The sequence below is a fragment of the Balaenoptera borealis genome, assembly GCF_965194805.1.
Source record: "Balaenoptera borealis genome assembly, chromosome: 13".
Classification (NCBI taxonomy): domain Eukaryota; kingdom Metazoa; phylum Chordata; class Mammalia; order Artiodactyla; family Balaenopteridae; genus Balaenoptera; species Balaenoptera borealis.
In genome coordinates, this window is record NC_138870.1 from 102089080 (window position 1) to 102109537 (window position 20458).

General features: G+C 47.7%; 2 protein-coding genes and 1 long non-coding RNA gene across 3 annotated transcripts in view; 1 reads left to right on the forward strand and 2 right to left on the reverse strand.

The window, feature by feature from the left end:
• Positions 1–639, reverse strand: part of SMC1B (structural maintenance of chromosomes 1B) — a gene marked incomplete at its 5' end in the record, with an annotated part of 91181 nt that extends 90542 nt beyond the window's left edge. The window contains one exon of the mRNA XM_082348963.1: positions 531–639. Within this exon, the coding sequence (XP_082205089.1) occupies positions 531–639 (109 nt within the window). The remainder of the gene's footprint in view (positions 1–530) is intronic.
• LOC309608668 overlaps positions 1–20458 on the reverse strand; it is a 314353-nt gene that overhangs the window by 222435 nt on the left and 71460 nt on the right. The window lies entirely within an intron of this gene.
• RIBC2 (RIB43A domain with coiled-coils 2) lies at positions 910–14993 on the forward strand (the record flags this gene model as incomplete). Its single annotated transcript, XM_082348964.1, has 7 exons — positions 910–1092; positions 1894–1975; positions 5109–5453; positions 6467–6585; positions 7650–7877; positions 10120–10286; positions 11434–14993. The coding sequence occupies 7 exons, from the start codon at positions 910–912 to the stop codon at positions 11510–11512; spliced, it is 1203 nt and encodes a 400-aa protein (XP_082205090.1). The 3' UTR covers positions 11513–14993.

Sequence of the window (20458 nt, forward strand, 5' to 3'; positions counted from 1 at the left end):
GTGTTGTCCGAGGGCCGGGGGTCTGGCGCAGAGGGCGAGGCGCAGGCCCCTGGGGGTGCCGTCCGAGGGTCGGGGGTCCGGGGCAGACGGCGAGGCGCAGGCCCCTGGGGGTGCCGTCCGAGGGTCGGGGGTCCGGGGCAGAGGGCGAGGCGCAGGCCCCTGGGGGTGCCGTCCGAGGGTCGGGGGTCCGGGGCAGAGGGCGAGGCGCAGGCCCCTGGGGGTGCCGTCCGAGGGTCGGGGGTCCGGGGCAGAGGGCGAGGCGCAGGCCCCTGGGGGTGCCGTCCGAGGGTCGGGGGTCCGGGGCAGAGGGCGAGGGTCAGCCTAGGGTGGACGGCGAGCAGCGGCTCCCTGCCACCTCCAACCCGCCCTGGGCGGAGTCTGAGGGTCGCCTCCCACCCCATCCCCCGTCCCCGGGGTGGACAGCAAGAGTCGAGCCCGAGTCCAGGCCGCGAGGCCACCCTCACGTCCCCTCAGGGGGGAAGAGGCCCGGACGACCGCGGCGCGCGGGGGCGTTCTAGGTTCCAAGTTACCGGAGCCGTTGGGGCCAATGATGCAGGTGAACCTCCTGAAGGGGCCTATGACCTGGCGGCCCCGCCACGACTTGAAGTTCTCCACAAACAGCAGCTCCAAACGACCCATGGCTGCGCCCCCCGCTCCTCAGCCGCGTTCTCACACGCCGGCCAGAAAAGCGCGGGAAGGGCCTCGTGCTGTCTCGCGAGAGGAAAGCGAGAACACGGGCGAGCCCTGCGATGTTTCTTAGCAACCGAAGTTGTTTACGTTTCCGAGGAACCGGGTCTTCTCGCCACTGGAGCGGTGGGAGAAGGCCGGACTGAGAGCCTCTGGAGCAGGCTCGGATCCCACCAGCCCAACCTCCTAGGGAGCCAGCCTCGCTTGGCTTGAGCTTGTTTTATGTTTGTTGTCTTTTCTTTTAATCTCACAAGTTTTAAAAACCTCAGAATTTCTTGGCGATTCGCAGTCATGGAGGTAGCGCAGCCCAAGGACCTGGAGGAGGACTTCGGCCTGGCCAAAAGGAGATATGCGGAGCTGCGCAGGCAGAAACGGATCTTCAATGCCAGGAACAGGATCATCGGGGTGAGATCCTCCAGCCCGGAAGGGAAAGGGGCCAGGCGGGAATGTGGAGGAGCGGCTGGGGGCGAGTGAGGCGGGCGGCGGGAAACAAGAGGAGATGAACCCTTGGAATGAAACTTTTGATCCAGGCACCGCTGCAGACGGCTCCAGGCTTTGCCGGGAAGACTTGTTCCATGTATTGACTTTGCTGAGGATGGGAGAGACCTTAACAGACCAAATAATGCCCCCTGTCCCTTGCCAGACAGGCAAATTGAGTCCTGCAGTGGGGAGAGAGCTTGCCTGGAGTTAATGGCCAGAGACTGGAACGCGATTCTCCTCTCTCTGAGCCGGATTTTCTACATTGCCAGGAATTCCCTCCAGTCCGTTCATTTGACAAATGCCAGTGGAGTTCCTATTTTGTGGCAAGCCTGAGCTGGGCCCAGGAGATGAGGAACAAGGCAATATTTGACCTTGAGGAGTTCATAGCCCAGAGTGGAGGAGGCAGGCATTAAAATGGTCACATTATAATGCAGTGGAGTCAGTGCTGTGAGGGAGGCAAGCAAAGGCTGCCAGGGAGCACCAACTGGGGCTAGGAGAGGAAATCAGAGAGGACTCCCCAGAGGAGGTGATGCCTAAGCAGTGTTCTGAGGATAAGGATCTATTGACTGAAAAGGGGAGAAGGAAGCTCTGGGGAAATTTAAGACAGGCTGAAGAACCAGCTATAAGCAAAAGCATCCGGGTATGACAAGATTTGGCTTACAGTAAGGACTGTTATCAACTGAATCAAATTATCTGGCTCTAATTCCCTTTGTTTTCCTTTCCCAGGGAGACACAGAAGCCTGGGATGTTCAGGTTTGTGACCAGAAGATAAAAGAAGCAACTGAAAAAGCTAGACAGGAAACCTTTGGTGAGCATTCCCTGAATGGCCATCTAGCGGTTCAGGGCTGTGTGCCTTTACACCCCAGTTCACATTTCCTCACATATGTAAAAAGTTGCAATTTTCATGCTCTTCCTCCTTTTAAAACTTCACAATTTCTTGTGCTCAATTAACTTAATGCACTGATGCTTCCTCACTTAAAAAAAAAAAACAGCTATTGAATTCTATGTGAGCTGTAGGAAATAAATTGTGAGGATAAATGTATGTTTTTCTCTGTTTTCTTAAAAAACTGGGTATGAAAATCTTTAAACACACACATTTTCTGCCAAAAAGTTCAAGACCTTCTACCAGGGACAGCTGTTTACAGTAGCCTGAGCTCATACCCCCGAGCTGACTCAGAACCAGATATGGTTCAAATAATAGTGTTCTGGCTCTTAGATCAAATACTCAAATAGTATTCCTTTTCCCCCATCACGTCTAGCAATTTCTTTTAAAGCACTATAAGGATTTTTTAAATAGAAAAAAGCAGGGTACAAAATTGTATATACAGTGGGTTATCAATTAAGTTTAAATACATATATAAATATATATGTTTTAAAATACATAAAAATATGCTTAGAAAAATACAGAAAGGAAATATACCAAAATGTCAGCAGTGGTAAAGTTGGAGTGATGGCATGATGAGTGAAATTGATTTTCTTCTTTATACTGTTTCATATTTTCTAAACCTTTTACCTTTTAAAATTCTAGCTTAAAGTAATTCAAACCTGTGTTAAACCATAATGGAAAAGAATATGAAAAAGAATATATGTATATATAACTGAATCAATCACTTTGCTGTACAGCAGAAACTAACACAACATTGTAAGTCAACTATACTTCGGGCTTCCCTGCTGGCGCAGTGGTTGAGAATCTGCCTACCAATGCAGGGGACACGGGTTCGAGCTCTGGTCTGGGAAGATCCCACATGCCATGGAGCGACTAGGCCCGTGAGCCACAATTGCTGAGCCTGCGTGTCTGGAGCCTGTGCTCCGCAACAGGAGAGGCCGCGATAGTGAGAGGCCCGCGCACTGCGATGAGGAGTGGCCCCCACTTGCCGCAACTAGAGAAAGCCCTCGCACAGAAACGAAGACCCAACACAGCCATAAATAAATAAATAAAATTAAATTAAAAAAAAAATAGTAGAAAAATGTTTTAAAAAAAAACAACTATACTTCAGTAAAATTTCTTTTTTAAAAAGTAATTCAAACGTACAAAAACGACGTGACAGACATATACATACCCACCACCAGACTAGATATGAACATTTTGCCAAACCGGCTTTAGATATCTTAAGAAATGCTTTTTGAAAATTAAATGTTATACAGATATAGCTAAAGCTCTCCCCCACCTTACCATTTTCCTCTTCCTCCCTTCTCAGAGGTGTGATCATTCCCATGCATGTTTTTGTACTTGTACTATTTAGGTATGTACATCCATGACAATATAAAATTTGTGTGTGTGTTTTAAAATTTTACATAAATGATGTTATATTGAATGTATCCTTTTGCAACATTTAAAAAATTCACCAATCTATTTTTGGAATTTAGAGGTGATCTATGTACAGAATATTCATTTTAATTGCTTTATGATGTTTTGTCATATGAATTTTAACCACAAATTTTTTATTCCTCTACTGGTGGCTGATTTAGATTTTTTCCAGTTTTTTAAAATAATTACAAACAATGTTAATGACTGTCCTGCATTTTGTCCCAATGTTCATGTCCCTGGTGTACCTAGAAATGAAATTGATAGGTCATAGTATGTGCATGTTTTCAGTTTTACGGGATGTTGGCAAATGGCTTTCCAAAGTTATAAAAGTTACACTCCCACAAGCAGTAAACGAGAAATCTTTGTTTCCCCACATCCTTACTAATACCTGCTATTATTCGCATTTGAAATGTTTCTCCATTTCATTGGGTGTTTCCCATCTTGTAAGGTTGATGATCTTTTCACAAGTTTATTGATCATTCAGGTTTCTTTATATTGATTTGCCTTTTCCTCTCCTTGGCCCCCTTTTTGGTTAGGTTGTTTATTTTTTTTTTTTTAAGTTGATTTGTAGGTGCTTTTTAAATATTCAGAATACTAATCCTTTAATGGTTGTGTTAACTTTTTGGAAGGTTGGATTACTTTAGAATCACTAAAAATCATTTTTTAAGTGGATTTGATCTTGGAGAGGCAGCAGTAAGTGGTGGCGTGAAGCAAGATCTTAATTCCCTGCCCAGGAATTGAACCTGGGGAGCTTGGATGAAAACCAGGAATCCCAGCCACCACACCCCCTGGCTCTTGACCCCGGTGAAAAATTCATTTCTCACGGAGGCAAAAACTGTAAAAACAGGTACAAAGTTTATTATTAGAGACACAGCACAACAAGTGGGAGAGCACACAGAGAAACAGTTTGCTTAGTTAAGACAGAAGCAGGGCAGAGATGCACACCCGGAGAGGAAAGGTGTGGGCGGCCCCCCTAATGAGGAGGAGCCCAGTAAAGAGGCGGTGAAGTCATTCATATAGGGCAGTTCTTCCGGGTCTCTGTTTACCTTTGGCCAATTACCTGGCTTCTTTTTCCACACGTGACCTGCCCTAGGCCCCTCCCCAGCATGCGTGCGCAACTTTTTTTCCAAGATGGGATTTCAGCCCAGAGGCCTGTGGGACGGCCTTAGCATCACCTGTTATGGGGTGGTGCCCCCTCCTTTTTGACCCCCAAGGAGCCTTTCTGCGCATGTGCAATGTCTCCCTTGCCCCAAGGATGGGAAATATGTGACCTCTTGATCCTTTACCCAAACAAAGGTTAGCCCCTCTCTGTTCCTGCCACAACTGTTATCTTCAGGCATCCTCAGGAGACAAAGCCTGGCTATTTACCTTGTTTCTGTTGTTACTTCCATTTCGGAGAGCAAACAGGAGGCTGATTTTAAATGTCTAACCTGGAGCCCATCTATGTCCTAATGCAAACAGGAGACTAGTTGTAAGTGTCTGGCCCGAAGCCCACTTTTTCCTGCTCCATGAAATGTACACGGGAGGCCAGTTGTAAATGCCTAGCTTGGGGCCCATCTATCTCCTGCCTCAGATTCAAATTTATGTCTTTCCTCTGAATCTTAAGCTGATGAATATGCTGTATCTCTTCTAGCTGCTGAAATGAGGCAAAATGACAAGATCACATGCATATCAGAAAACCGGGAAAGGAGAGATAGGAAAAATCTCTGTAAAGCTATCAATGATTTCCAACAGAGCTTTCAGAAGCCAGAAACTCGCCGTGAATTTGACCTCTCCGACCCCCTAGCCCTTAAGAAAGATCTTCCAGCCCGGCAGTCAGATAATGATGCTCGGAATACAATATCAGGAATGCAGAAATTCATGGGAGAGGATTTAAACTTCTATCAGAGGAAGAAATTCCAAGAGGAACAAAACAGGGAATGGTCCTTGCAACAGCAAAGGGAATGGAAGATCGCCCGTGCCAACCAAAAATGTGCAGGTAATGGAACAAAAAAGACAGATGGGTCTCAATACTTTCTTCAACAAATCAATCCCCCCCCCTTTTTTTTTCTTGTTTCATTTTGTCTTTTAAGTCTCACTAATATGCTGCTTTGGCCACGTGGCCAAAAAAAGAGACATGAGAACCCGGGTTCCAGGATTTAAATAACTTCAGCCACGTGCCTGTCATGCAGGAAACACCTTCTGAGCTTGTGCTCTGTCCGGGCCCCAGTGGGATGCTGGAGTTCAGGGCAACTCAGCATCGGTCCCGGCCCTCAGTGTGTGGGCCAAGACATAGGTCCAGCCTATATCAGTTCGTGTCCAGTAAGAAAATCTGATCATCCCCTGAACCTGACCGTCCACCTCCATCAATGGGAGCTCTGTTCCTCTAGTTGCCCAGGCCCAAACCCAAGTCATCTTGACTCCTTCCTTTCCCTCAAATGCCACACACAGTCCAGCAGCAAGTCATCCCAAATTCCAACCACCTTCACCATGTCCTCCACTACCACTCTGGACTAAGCAGCCAGCATCTCCCAACTGGATCATTGCAATAACCTCTAACTGGTCTCCCTGCTTCTGCCCTTGTCTCCCCATAGTCTTTTCTCAACCCAGCAGCCAGAGTGATCCCGTTAAAAGTTAAGCTGGATCCTTTGCTCAAAACCAATAGCTTCTCAGTTTACTCAATAAAAGCCAAATTTATTTCAAGGACCAACAAGTCTGACCTTACCTCCTGCTATGCTGCCCTCTAAACCCCTCTCCGCTGGTTCCACGGCAGACATTACCAATCCATAGCAGACGTTACCAGGCCACAGTGGTGATTGCTGACACTGCCAGGCACCCATCTAAGAGCTTTACTTGACTTGACTCGTGTCAATCTCCCACAGCCTTCCGACGCACCCCCTTTCTTTGGATGGGGCCGTGATGAGAAACAGATTCTCCGCAGGGTGCTCTGCACATCTCGGAAGGATCTCCGGGCAGGCACGCAAGGTTTGATTGCGTTTTGCTTCCTTTCAGAGGATCTCTACCTGAAGACAAGGCTGCAGTTTGACGAAACAGCCAAGCATTTACAGAATCTGGAAAGCACCACCAGAAAGGCGGTTTGTGCAGCTGTGAAAGAATTCAACAGGAAGCAGGTGTATACCCCAGGCTCTGTCTGGAGGGGAAGACAAACACACAGCCACCTCCCCGGCATGCCCCAGCCTCCTTGACTCATCAATGATAGCAGTTCTTTTTAATCCCTGCAACAATCAGCTGCTCTTATTAGTCACTGTGTTCAACAACCCTTTCAGAGGGGCACGATTAACCCAATTTAATTGATAAAGAAACGGGCTCAGAGTGGGGAACTGACTTTCTTTGGGATGCCTAAGTACTAATCTGATTTGCTTTGGCAGATTCAAATACTGGACTTCCAAATACCGCGAGTCCAGTATTCAAATCCCAGCCTGTCCAGCTGCAAAGCGTGGGCTTATGTAACGTAGTTGAGCTGGCCTCCTTGTGAGCACCTGCTGTGTGTGGGCACCTCAAAAAGTGCCCTGTCCATTCATTACTAAAAAGAACTGGTAACACTGACAAATGTCTCTTAATCCGTCTCTTGACTTGACGGAGAAATAACTGCAGCCCAGAGAGGGCAGGTGACTTGCTCCAGGTCACACAGCCAGGGCCCGTTCCCTCCACCCATCATCCTCATGTGAATAGGGATTTGGCCAGGAATTTATTTGTCCCTGGGGCTGAGGTTGCCGGGCAGTGGGAGCACCTTTTAGAAATCACCACTGCTGTGAATCACTTGGTTGGCTGTTCTTTGTGGCCCACCGCCGTCCAAGGGTGACCAGGACCACACGGAGGGGTACACAGCCCTGTCTTGGGGTGGGTGAGGCCAAGCCGAGGGGAGATGGCAGCCTAACAGGGGGAGGCAGCTCCCTGCTTTGGCAAATCACTGCAAACAAAGACGTGCAGCAATTATGCGTGCGACCAACAGGCAGTGATTCCCCGAGCCCAGCCCGCTCACCCAGCATCTCCCAGGCAGCTGGGGGTCTGAGGGCCTCCCCACATCCATGCCTGATGAGTCTACACCTCCCCCCATCCCCGGTGCCCTTTAGCACGTTCTTCCTTCAAGGGCCCCCAGTGAGACTTGCCAGCCTGTGCCTCAGTCCCACCGGGGTCACTCAGGGCATCTCCCTTAATATCTTGCCCTGCTCAGGCCTTGGAGTCAGCGGAAAAGAAAATTCAAGAGAAAAAACAAGACCAAGAGGACAACCTGGCCGAGATCTCCCACCTGCTGCGTGGGGACCTGCTCTTGGAGAACCCCCAGCAGGCAGCCAGCTCCTTCGGGCCCCATCGCGTGGTCCCCGACCGCTGGAAGGGCATGAGCCGGGAGCAGCTGGAGCTCATCCGCCTGGTTCAGAAACAGCAAGTCCAGGAGAAGCTGGTGCCTGTGCCCCCCACCCCCCCACCCCCCGAGCCCGCAGATGGGGCCCTGTGCTCCCTGCCACCTTCCTCAAGCATCTAGTTATAGCCACTGTCACGCTCGGCCCTAGAAGCTGCCCTCAAGGAGTCTGTGTTCTAGTGAGAGGAGGACAAGCGCTAGGGAGGGGAGGAGGCTGGGGAAGGGGCTGAGATTGCTGGGCGCGAGAGGGTCATCAGGGGACCAATGGCTCTGGAACAAAGGGCTGAAGGTGGGGAGGGACCTTGCACGTGTCTGGGGAAAGGACGATCAGGCGGGGTGAAGAGCAAGGGCAAAGGCCTTGAGGAAGGGCCATCTTGACCTGTTCAGAGAAGGGAGGCATCTGGTGGCTGGAGTGGAGGGAGGGGAGAGGGTGGGATGAGGTCCAAGAGGCAGAGGGTTGAGGGCCTGGCAGGCCACCGGGGAAGACTTTGCCTTTTTTGTGACCGAAATGGGGAGCTCTGGCGGGTTCTGAGCAGAGGAGAGACAGGATCTCACAGTTAACAGGATCCCTCCTGCCGCTGTGTTGAGGGTGGACTTAGGGGGATAAGGCGGGAAGGAGAGAGATCACTGGGGAGGCTGATGGTCAAGGTCAGAGATGGTGCTGGCTGAGGCCAGGGCGCTGGCAGCAGGGGTGCTGAGAAGTGGTCGGATTCTGGATGTATTTGGAAGTTAGAGTCAACAGAATCGGTTGAAGGGTTTGGCATGGCATATGAGAGACAGAGGAGTTAAGGATTACTCCAGGCTTCCTGGCCTGAGCAACGAGAAGGAAGGAGTTGGCACTTACAGAGATGGGAAGATGGTGGGAGAAACAAGTCCAGGAGGGAAGTTCATGGGAGAATGGAAATCACAAGCGCAATTTTGGATATGTTGTGTGCAATGTTCTTTAGATATCTATATCTGCTAGGATTCAGCTGAAAATCCCAAATAACACCATCTTAAACAAAATAGAACTTTATCTCTTGCATGTAGACTAAATCCTTAAGCAAACAGCCCAGGGCTGGTATGGCAGCTCCACGACCATTGATTAAAGTTCTGCCATCCTCAGCACTTGGTTCCCACCTCTTAGTGCAAGATGGCTGCTTGAGCTCCAGTCATCATATGCATATTCCAGCTGGCAGGAAGAAGGAAGGGGGAAGAACGCTAAGGACACTTCCTAGAAGTTTCACAAGACATTTCCACTTACATTTCATTGGACAACTCAGTCACTAGGTTGCCCCTAACTATAAAGAAGAAATGTAGTATTTATTCCAGGCAGTGAAGTGCTGGTGATTCTTTTATTAAGGAAGAAGGAAAAATGGCTACTGGTGGACAAGTTATATTTTCTGACACAACTTCCAAGTAAAGCCCATCAGGCAGCTGGATGTAGAGTCTGGGGCTCAGAATGAGATCTGGGCTGGAGACATAAACAGGAAGTCATCACTGCACTGAGAGTATTTAAAGCAGGGAACCTGGAGATCACAAAGGGAGTGAGTGTAGACAGAGGGACCCTCCCTTCCCACCCCCATCGTTTATAAAGAGCAAAGCGGCCTGAGAAGGAGCAGCCAGAGAGGTAGGAGGGATGCAAGCAGTGGTGAATTCAGAGGGAGTGTGGGAACCCCTGGGTCAAATGCCACTGCTGGGCTGCCGACTGGATGCAGGACCCAGCACTGGGCAGTCACCTCTTTGGTGGAGTGGTAGCAGCCTGTCTAATGGGCTGGAGAGAGAACAGGCAGGAGGGGAAGGAGACAGCAAGTGCAGACAATACTTTCAAGGCACTCTGCTGTAAAGGGCACAGAGAAATTCACCCCCAAGATCCTGAGCCATTGTCCCGGGGTGGGGCTGTGGCATCAGCACATTCTAGAAGTGACCAGAGGACCCCAGTGTCCAGCCAGGTGGTGCCACTGCCCACTGGTAGCATCCCAGATGCAGAGGACCTGACACCCGTGGGCCCTGCTTACGGAGGTCTGGGCTGGGAGCCACTGTTGGAACCGAGACTCTGCTGTCCCTTCAGGCTCAGAGGGCCAGCGCAGGCCTCCCAAGAGGGGGAATCAGCTGGGCCACCAGCATGATGGCAGGTGCGGGGGGGGGGTCTCCTCTGATTTCCCGCATGACATTGCTCACCTACCTGCCCCCTTCTGGGCCTCAGTTTCTCCATCTGTACAATGAAAGGCCGGCTCCTAGAGACAATCCCCTGGGGCTCTTCTGCTGGGGACAGGCGGTGGTGAGTCACCTCTCCTCTCTCCAGAGGCTCCAGGAGGAAGAGCGCCAGCGAGACATGCACTGGGACCGGCAGAGGGTCCAGTGGGCTCGTGCCGCCTTGCTGTGTGATCGACAGCAGCAGTGCCAACGGCATGACCTGCGCAGGGCCCTGGACTGCAGCAACTTCAGCCTGGCCAAGGAGCAGCTTTCACAGTCAGTGCCAGGCGGGGGCCTGGGCGGGAGCGGGGAGATGGGGGTACGGGTGGGGAGGGCAGGCAGAGGGGGCTGGGATCAGGCTAGGGTCAAGGGGGGCAGGTGGGAATTGGGGGCATCATCGAGGGAATCAGGCTCGGGGAAAGCAGGGGTAGGCGCTGGCCATGCAGGGCCCATAGAGCAGGCACCGTCCTTTTCTGGACCCCTGGCTCACCCTCCCTGAATCCTTCCCACCCAAGGGCTCGGGACCCTTGGGGTATATTTCACCAGAGGCCCTGTAGCAGCAGTGGTTGGGGCTATAGCATAGCCTCCTGCTAAAGAGAAGGGGAAGAAGGACTCAGAGCTAAGAAGCCAGAAATTAAGTGCTAGGAAACCATCAGTCCCCACACAGACCAGGGATTGAGATTCCATTGTGCCCTCAACCTGTAAACACCCCTCCTTGGACGGTCCTCACCTGGGCACTGGCGGACCCCAGCGGGCTCGGACACGGGTGCTGGTGATGGAGTACACGGAGGGCACCAGGAGTCCCAGGGGAGGGCCCCAGGGGGGCTTCCAGGAGGAGGCTGCGTGGCTCAGACGTGGGGGAGGACAGTGCCAGCTGCCGACTGCAGGGAGGGCTCTCCAGGGAGAGGAAGGGGTTCCTGGGCTGCCAAGAACAAGTCTGGAGTCTCTTCTTCATTTCAGACAGGCCCCAGGAGTAGTTCAGAGTTCCAGCTACAGAAAATGTCAAATGCAGATCAGTAGGTGAATTTGTCACTAAAAAAAAAACCCCATTATTTATTTACTTATTTATCTATCTATTCATCAAGCTTGAACTCGGATGGGATCCACCAGTATTTTTTCCAATGTCTGTTTATCGGTGGGTCCATCATTGGAGGCCTAAATAAGGAGAATTAAGAGAGAATCTCACAGAAATCAAATGGGATGAGCAAATGTCTTTACAATCATGGAATTCTAAGATAGCCCCACATTTCACGTGCGCAGGTCCCTAAACTAATCAGCAGCGACGAAATGCCCCCTTCCTCCCCATTTAGCTCGTAGGGCTGGAATGCACTCTGTATCCTGGGGTTAACACACCAAGTAAACAGTAGAATGTTTAGGAAGTTAGGCATTTCCTGATTTCTTTTTCTCCTTGTTTTATTATCAGGAAAAAATATATGAAGGAAATCTGTACAAATCATCCCACAGAAGATTATTTCGCACAATTTAATACAAGAAGTCGATAATGAAAAAGCCACCTTCTTTCCCTCTGAATCGTTTACCTATAAAGGGCAGTAACCTTGAAGAGTCCCATCTGTTAAAAAAAAAAGGTGCTCTTTGGTCCAGAAGTACTGTTGAACTTAACTTTTCCACCGTAGACAAAACTTGATTAAACCCCTTCCTGTATTTCTATGAGGAGCATTAGTGTCTGTTCAACTCAGCTCGGACTATTTCTAGAGCAGCTCTGGTGCTGTAGATACAGGGATGAAAGCCTGCGTATTAGACTCTAGGTTCAGCTGGTGCAATCGCCAATACTCACGGGCATCATTTTAACCGCTTCACGTGGAATTAACTAATTTGGTTCTCACAGCAGCCCGGGGTGGGTATTTTTATTACTCGCATTCTCCAGGTGAAGAGCCTGAGCTATAGACACGTTAAGTGACTTGCCCAAGGTCACGCTGACGGGACGTGGTGGACCTGGGGTTGAACCCAGGGTGTCTGGCTCTCAACCACTTCTCTCTCCTGGCTCCTGGTAACAAGACCCAAAACACGAGTGGCCAAAAAGGCACAAGTTTACTTCCTCCTCTCGTCAGAGCCCCAGCTGAGCAGTGCTCCCTCATTGCTCTGCCATCTCGCATCCTGTGGTCCCGGAATGCTGTTCCAGCTCCCACCATCCTATCACATTCAGGCCAGCAGGCAGGAGAAAACGGGAAGGAAGGGGGTGGGTGAACGCAGCACAGCAGCAAGGCCTTGGCTCCGGAAGTGTACATTTCACCTCTGCTCACACCCTATTGGTCAGAATTTAGTCATGTGACCATGCCTCGCTGCGGGGGAGGCTGGGGAGCCTTGCTGGCTAACCACGTGACAGGCAATAATTCCACAATGGTATAAAAGATGGAAGAACACAGAGTGGGGGACGACTAGCAGTCTGCGGAGTCTTGAACCGTGCTTTGCAATTTGCCAGTAGGGAGGTGAAGGGAGGCAATTTACACGGGGGGAGGGGGAGAGTATGTCCAGCAGTAACGGGGTCACTAGCTCCCAGGTCCAGATGACTGGGTCCCGACCAGTTACCTCTGCCTTCTCCGTGTAGGCTTCTTGCAGGACCATATCCATATGGCCAGTGACAAGTGGCAGCTCTTGGTGGCACTTCATCATTAGCCAGGGTGGAGCTGGATACACCAGTGCTGGCTGCTTAGCCCACATCCCTCTTCTAAACACTTTCTCCCCTGCTGGAAACCCTTCACTGGCTGATGTTTAACCAGAGCCTGAGGATTGGCAGGGTTTTCCCAGGTGGATCAGTTGGAGCTGAACATCCTTTAGGGAAGCATGTTGAGGGTGTATAGTTTCCTGGAACTATCATAACAAAGTACCACACATTGGGGGGCTTAAACAACAGAAATGTACAGTTCCTCACAGCTCTGGAGGCCAGAATCCAAGACCAAGGTGTCGACAGGGCTGGTTCCTTCTGAGGGCCTTGCAGGAGAACCTGTTCCTGGCCTGTCTCCCAGCGTCTGGAGATTTGCTGATGACCTTTGGTGTTCCTTGGCTTGTAGCTGCATCACCCACATCTATGCCTTCATCTTCACATGGCATTCTCATCCCCTGTGTGTCTGAGTCCCAATTTTCCCTGTTCATAAGGACACTAGCCGTATTTGATTAGGGTTCAGCTTAATGACTTTACCTAAACTATATCTACAATGACCTTATTTATAAGATCACATTCTGAGGTACTGGAAGTTAGGAATCCAATATACCTTTTTTGGGGGGGAAGGGCAGAACTCAACCCTTAATGGGGGGAATGCAGAGGGGCACCTGCCCGCTTGCTTCCCAGGATAATCCCATTGAGAATGTTGTTGCCCAGGCTGAAGAAGCCACGCTTCGGGGAGGGCCCTGGATGAGTGACACCCTGTGTAGACTGTTAATCCTCCTACAGTTGGGCAGGGAGATAAAGTGAGTGATGGGAGGTGATGTCAGTTCATTCAGTGCACATTGAGTGCTCTTCAAATCCTGGACGCTGTGCCAGGCCCTGGGCTAGGATCTCTCACAGTCTAGTGGGAGACCCATTTATGGAAGTAGGTCCTTGCACAGGAGTGGGAGGTGGAATCATACACCGGGCTGCTGGGCACAGGCTAGGAGGGAGATGGCGCTAGGAGGACCCTGCAGTCGTCAGTAATACCAGTTATATGCCTGGAATCACAGGCCCAAAGTGGAGAGGCTTGCTTTGACTCTGAATTTCGCATCTTTTTTTTTTAAATTAGTTTTTATTGGAGTATAGTTGCTTCACAATGTTGTGCTTCTGCTGTACAGCAAAGTGAATCAGCTACATATACATATATACCCTCTTCTTTGGATTTCCTTCCCATTTAGGTCACCACAGAGCATTGAGTAGAGTTGAATTTCGCATCATTATAAAAAATACTCCGAAAGGAAGGCGAGGCGGGAAACCCGGACATTTGCTTGTTTTAAGTGCGCCCTCTGCTGGTGACCAGCAGCACAACACATTCCCCGTGGTTCTCAGGCAGGAAAATGAATGAACCCCAGGGATTAATTCAACTAATTCAAATACCGCATCCCAGGCCCAGTGCTGGGTAGGTTGTTGCAACACCCGTGCATCCCTGGATGTTGTGATTGCCATCCTGCCGAGAGAAGACAAAAGAAGGGAGGTTGAGTAACCTGCCTCCACCTGGAAGGCAGAGCCAGGTTCCAGGTGTGGGACCCTCTCCATGGCTCCTCTGAATGGCCCCGTTACGATTTTACAGACACACACACTCCAGAGGGTTTTGTTTTGTTTCTTGGTTTTTCACTTTTTCCCCCAACATTTATTATGAAAAATGTCACACATACAGAAAAATTGAAATCATTATACAATACACTCACACACCTACTACCTAGATTCTACAATTAATATTTTGCTAATATTTGCTTCATTGTCTATCTCTCCACAAACTGGCTTTTAAAAATTCCAGTTATCGGGGAGGGGGGAAGGGTAAGCTGAGACGAAGTGAGAGAGTGGCATGGACATATATACGCTATAGATAAAATAGAGAGCTAGTGGGAAGCAGCTGCATAGCACAGGGATATCACCTCCGTGCTTTGTGACCACCTAGAGGGGTGGGATAGGGAGAGTGGGAGGGAGACACAAGAGGGAGGGGACATGGGGATATATGTATACACATAGCTGATTCACTTTGTTATAAAGAAGAAACTAACACACCATTGTAAAGCAATTATACTCCAATAAAGATGTTTAAAAAAAACAGAATATTTGATCTAATAAAATCACTCTGAACTTAAAAAATATATTAAAAAATTTAAAAAGTTAAAATTCCAGTTATATGACGCTTACAAAAGACCCATCTAAAACAAAACAGCACAGAAAAGTTAAAATAAGAGGATTCAAAAGTCATTTGACTTTATCCAAATAAGTTGAAAACCTATGTCCACACAAAACCCTGCACATGTATATTTACAGCGGCTTTATTCATACTTGCCAAAACTTTGAAACAACCAAGATGTCCTTCAGTAGGAGAATGGATAAACAAACAGCGGTACAGCCATACAGTGGGATATTATTCTTTGCTCAAAAGAAGTGAACTATCAAGCTATGAAAAGACATGGAGGAACCTTAAATGCATATCACTGAGTGATAGAAGCCAATCTGAGAAGCCTGCAGACTGTATGATTCCAACTTTATGACATTCTGGAAAAGGCAAAACTGTGAAGACAGTAAAAAGATCAATGTATGCCAGGGATTTGGGGCGGGGGGGCGGGTGTGGTAAATAAAGGGAGCACAGAGGATTTTTAGGGCAGCAAAACTATTTTGTATGATGCTACAATGGTGGATACAGGTCATTATATATTTGTCTAAACCCATAGAACGTATGACACAAAGAGCAAGCCCTAATTAAACTATGGACTTGAGTTAATAATGATGTTTCACTATTGACTCATTAATTTATACAAATGTGCTACACTAAAGCTAGGTGTTAGTAACATGGGAAACTGGGGAGTGGGGAAGTAGGTATATGGGAACTCTCTGAACTTTCCACTCAATTTTTCTGTAAACCTAAAAAATAAAGTCTAATTTATAAAAAATTAGACTCTAAAAAATAAAGTCTAATTTATAAAAAAAGAAGAAGCCATGGAATACAGAAATGCTGTCACGGAGGTGCTGACACAAAGGGGGAAGGTCTAGTACATGTTGGGAATTAGGAGCAAAAGAAATATTAAACTAAATGCACAAAGTATACAGTGCAGCCATGTCTAGACACCATGTTGTATCTGGATAATTTTTGTGCCAATAAATGATATCAGAATTTTTAAAAAAAAGAAGAAGCCATAAAATAGCTAGGAAGGGGAAAAAAGTCACTTACACATTGTTCTTTATCTTTATTCTGAGTTCAAGTTCTAGTGTTCAGAATGATGGAGGGAAAAACTGAAAAATGAAGGATTAGCCCTATGCTAAATAATTCAAGGATTCTCCTTTGTAGCCTCTGTGTTACTCCTGGCCTTTCCAGTCTGTTCTAGTTGAGTATGTGGAAACTGAATTCATTTGCAGTCTAGGGGGTATAATCCTAGAACCGAATTCCTTTGTCTATCCTCTTATCCCTACTTTACAGATGGCCCAACAGAGAAAAAGCACATGCAGCGTTTCATGACTGCATAATGTAGAAGTGAACTGTGCACCTTTATTCCTGTCTAGGGCCCACTGCCCTGTTCCTCCTTTGTCCTAGTATCTGTTTGTGGATGGTGTTGTATAACCAAGAGCCTTTGTATAATCAAGACCCTGAACGCTGCATAGTATCTTAGTGGCAAATACGAATATTTAAATCCTGGGTCATTGTTTCACCAATAGGACATCTTTACTGATGAGGTAATATAAACAGAAATTGCACACAACACAGTTTGTGTGTTCAATAGTGTGTATCTTTGCACACATCAGAAACATCGTTTTGGTTCTCAATGTTTTTACTAGTATCTTTCCCTGCCTATTTTCTTTGGACTGCCCTCCTTTAGGAAAACCTAGCAAAATTGTTACTATTACTAGTCAGTACTCAAGGGTCAGCGCTTCTGACTTTGCTAAAGGGTAGATTGACTAAAGAAATAATTTGGAAACATTTTTTATTTGTCAGTGGCTCCTTACCTGTTCAGACTTCCTGTGTATAACTTGTCCAGCGGTTTGTACCCTCTAGTAACTGTGATCCAAAGGAAGATAAAATGTTAATTGGTTCTTGCCCACACCATTTCATGCAAAACTTGGCCCTTTCATATCATCTGGTCTTCCAAGATTCTCACTCCAGAGTTTTTAATAAGCATCTTCTACGGGAAAAGCATATATCCTCAGCATAAGGGACTGGTACGAAATCATTTGACGCAATTATTTTTAAAACTTTTGGCGAATCTTCTTGCCCCTGCTGAGTGTTTTTCTCTTGCTTTTGTCTGTTTTCCAAATATGCAAATTGCAGCACGCGTATCCAATTTTACACTTATTTCACATAGTTAAAGTGTAAAATGTTCCTCCATAATCTTTGACAGCCCAGTTATGCTTACGCCACACTTCTTTGGCTTCCAAATATCCCCCAATATAGGAACGGTTCCTGCTAATCCAACACCTACTATGTGCCAGGCAGGAACTCAGTGAAGTGTGTTACATGGAATATCAGCTTGTCTCAACAACCGCATGGTTGCTATTTATCCTCGTTTTACGGAGGAGGAAGCTGAAGAGCAGACAAGTCATCAACTTGCTGGAGGTCAAACAGCTAGTAATGCGGGGGAGCTGGTTTCAAACCCAGATAAGTTGAATCACCATCAATCTCCCTACCCTTAGTGTTCCCTACCACCCTTGCTACTGTAATGGGGAAGAACCTTTGTGTTCTATTACAAGTTCATCACTAAAGGGATGTTGCCTATAAGCTTAAATTATACATAGTGGCCCATCTCTGGGAACCCTGCCTCCCAGGTCATGAGCGTTAAGCTAAAATACCTTTGTTTAGCTCACAGGAAACCTCCTGCCCAGGCCCACCTGTGAATGACTGCAGGCAGGAAGAAATGAACACATCCTCTCTGGGGGCTGATGGGAACCAGGAAGTGTTTCACTTTACTCTCCCTCCCCTTTTCGTATAAAAGGAGCCTGAATTCTAACTCAGGCAAGATGGGTCTTTGGGACATGAGTCCACCGTCTTCTCAATACACTGGCTTTTCAAACAAGTTGCTATTCCCTGTCCCAACAACTTGTCTCTCAATATATTGGCCCATCGAGCTGTGGGCAGTATGAGCTTGGACTTGGTAACACTACCGGCCAGCCCCCTTTCATGGACACAGAGCACCGTAGCCTCAAAAAGCCACCTCCCTCTCTCCAGTTCTACCTGCCTAATAACCTCTGACATCTACATGCTGCATTGTAGACAAGTGTCACTGACATGATGTCATTGGATCCTTGCAACAAACTTGTGAGATAGGCAGTTGTCGATTACTTTGATTCACAGTTAAGGAGACTGAGGTTTAGAGAGAGAAATAATGTCACAGCATGAGAAGAGAAGAACAGGGATCCAAACCCGGGTCATGCTGACTCCTGCTTTAGTGCTCAGGCCATCTAGCCACAGAGAGGCCTAGCTCAAGCACACAAACTCCCCAGACTGAGGTGGTGCTTTTGTCCTGGGCACCTGGCCTAACTTTTGTCTTTGTTGAAGAGTAGACAGTGCGTCGTGTTGCATTTGGCGCTTTGGTCTACCCCCCACTTCAGAAAGGGCACTGCAGGCAGGCTGCGTCTGTGGCACGCGCTATGCTAAGTACATTCCCTGCACACATCTCGGCTCCTTGCAACAGTCCTCGGACGTCAGGATTATCGTCCCCATTCTTCACAGATGAAGTCACCGAGGTGGAGGATTTCTGCTTCCAGAGGAATGATGTCTACGGCAGATTAAATATCCTAAAAAGTCTGTCCACTACAATTCAGCTAGATCCTGAACAAATTACAGCCGGCATTTTATATGCATTGCTGAGCTCACAAGAGGGTAAATGAAACCATGAAAAAGTTACACACACACAAGAAGGAACAATGCACTGAAACCAGAACAGTGAACGGTAACAAAAAATAGAAGCTGGGGCTGCCCTGGTGGCAAAGGCTGATAACAGAAACCCAGAGCTCTGGGGACTAATAATCAGGAGGAAGATGAGAGACCCTCGTAAAGGGTGAGCATCAAAATTGAGACCTCAGCATTAATCTGAAAACTTGGAAGGTGGCTACACTCTTAGGGACAGAGAGATTGCTAGAAACCAGTGAGTCTTCACTGTGGCTGAGATAGTGATAGTGATGACGGTGGTGATGATGATGATGGTGATAAGATGATGGTGATGGTGGTGATGATGGTGGTGTTGATGGTGATGATGATGGTGATGATGGTAATGATGATGGTGATGCTGGTGATGATGGTTGGTGATGATGGTGATGATGGTAATGATGATGGTGATGGTGGTGATAGTGATGATGATGGTGGTGATGATGGTGGTGATAAGATGATGGTGATGGTGGTGGTGATGGTGGTGATGATGGTGGTGTTGATGGTGATGATGGTGATGCTGGTAATGATGATGGTGATGGTGATGATGGTAATGATGACGGTGATGGTGGTGATAGTGATGATGGTGGTGATGATGATGATGATGATGATGGTGATGATGGTAATGATGATGATGATGGTGATGGTGGTGATAGTGATGATGATGGTGGTGATGATGGTGGTGATAAGATGATGGTGATGGTGGTGATGATGGTGGTGTTGACGGTGATGATGATGGTGATGCTGGTAATGATGATGGTGATGGTGGTGATAGTGATGATGATGGTGGTCTTTGAAAATTCACACCCGTATGCTCACTCTTACATAAACCCAGAATTTTAATTTTTTCAAACACGTGAGAAAAATCCCCAGCAGAAAAATTAAATTTAAGTACTCTCGGATTAATTTTGCATCCATTGTACCTAACGGAAGCTGACACAAATAATCTCTGGAAGAAAGCAGTCCCAATTTAAACTTCTCATGATTCTCCCAGATTAAATTCAATCAAAGACAAGCTCACACAAACATATAAAACACATAAGACAACAGCCTGCCATGAGTAAATGTCAGTGGAAACAACCAGCCAGATTTGAGTCTCCCTAGAACTTTAGATGATGAAATTATCAGATATAGGCATCTGTAAAGTGTATGGGTCTTCCACTTCCAGACTTGATGGAGTAACTGGACTATCTCTTCTGCTATAAACAGCAGAAAATTGGACAAAATAAATGAAACAACAGTTTTCAGACATTGGACAACAGATAGCGCAGGACCGTGATCCCTGAGGGAAGGGAACAAGGTGAGCTATATAATCGCCCAGGACTTCTCCCTGGAGGCGTTGCTGTACGTTGGCAGGGGGAGGGGTGGCTGAGCAGAGTACACTCACCTCACTGAGCTAAGGAGGAAGCGCTCAGAGTTGGGGAAGCTGGAATTTGTGGAGCAGAGTTACAATGTTTCCCAGCAGTTCCACTCCTAGGTATATGCCCAAGAGAAGTAAAAACATGCCCATACAAAAACTTGTACATGGGACCTCCCTGGCAGTCCAGTGGTTAAGACTTTGTGCTCCCAATGCAGGGGTCGAGGGTTCAATCCCTGGTCCGGGAACTAAGATCCTGCATGCTGCACAGTGCAGCCAAAACAAAAAAAAGAAAAGAAAAAAACCACCAAAAAAACCTTGTACATGAATGTTAAGAGCAGCTTTATTCACAATAGCCAAAAACTGAAAACAACCCAAATGTCCATCGACAATGAATGAGTAAACAAAATGTGTATGTGTATTCATACAACAGAATATTCTTTGGCCATAAAGAGGAATGAAGTCCTGTTAAATGCCACAATGTGGATGAACCTTGAAAACAGTATGCTAAGTGACAGAATCCAGACACAAAGGGCCACATTTTATCATTCCCTCTA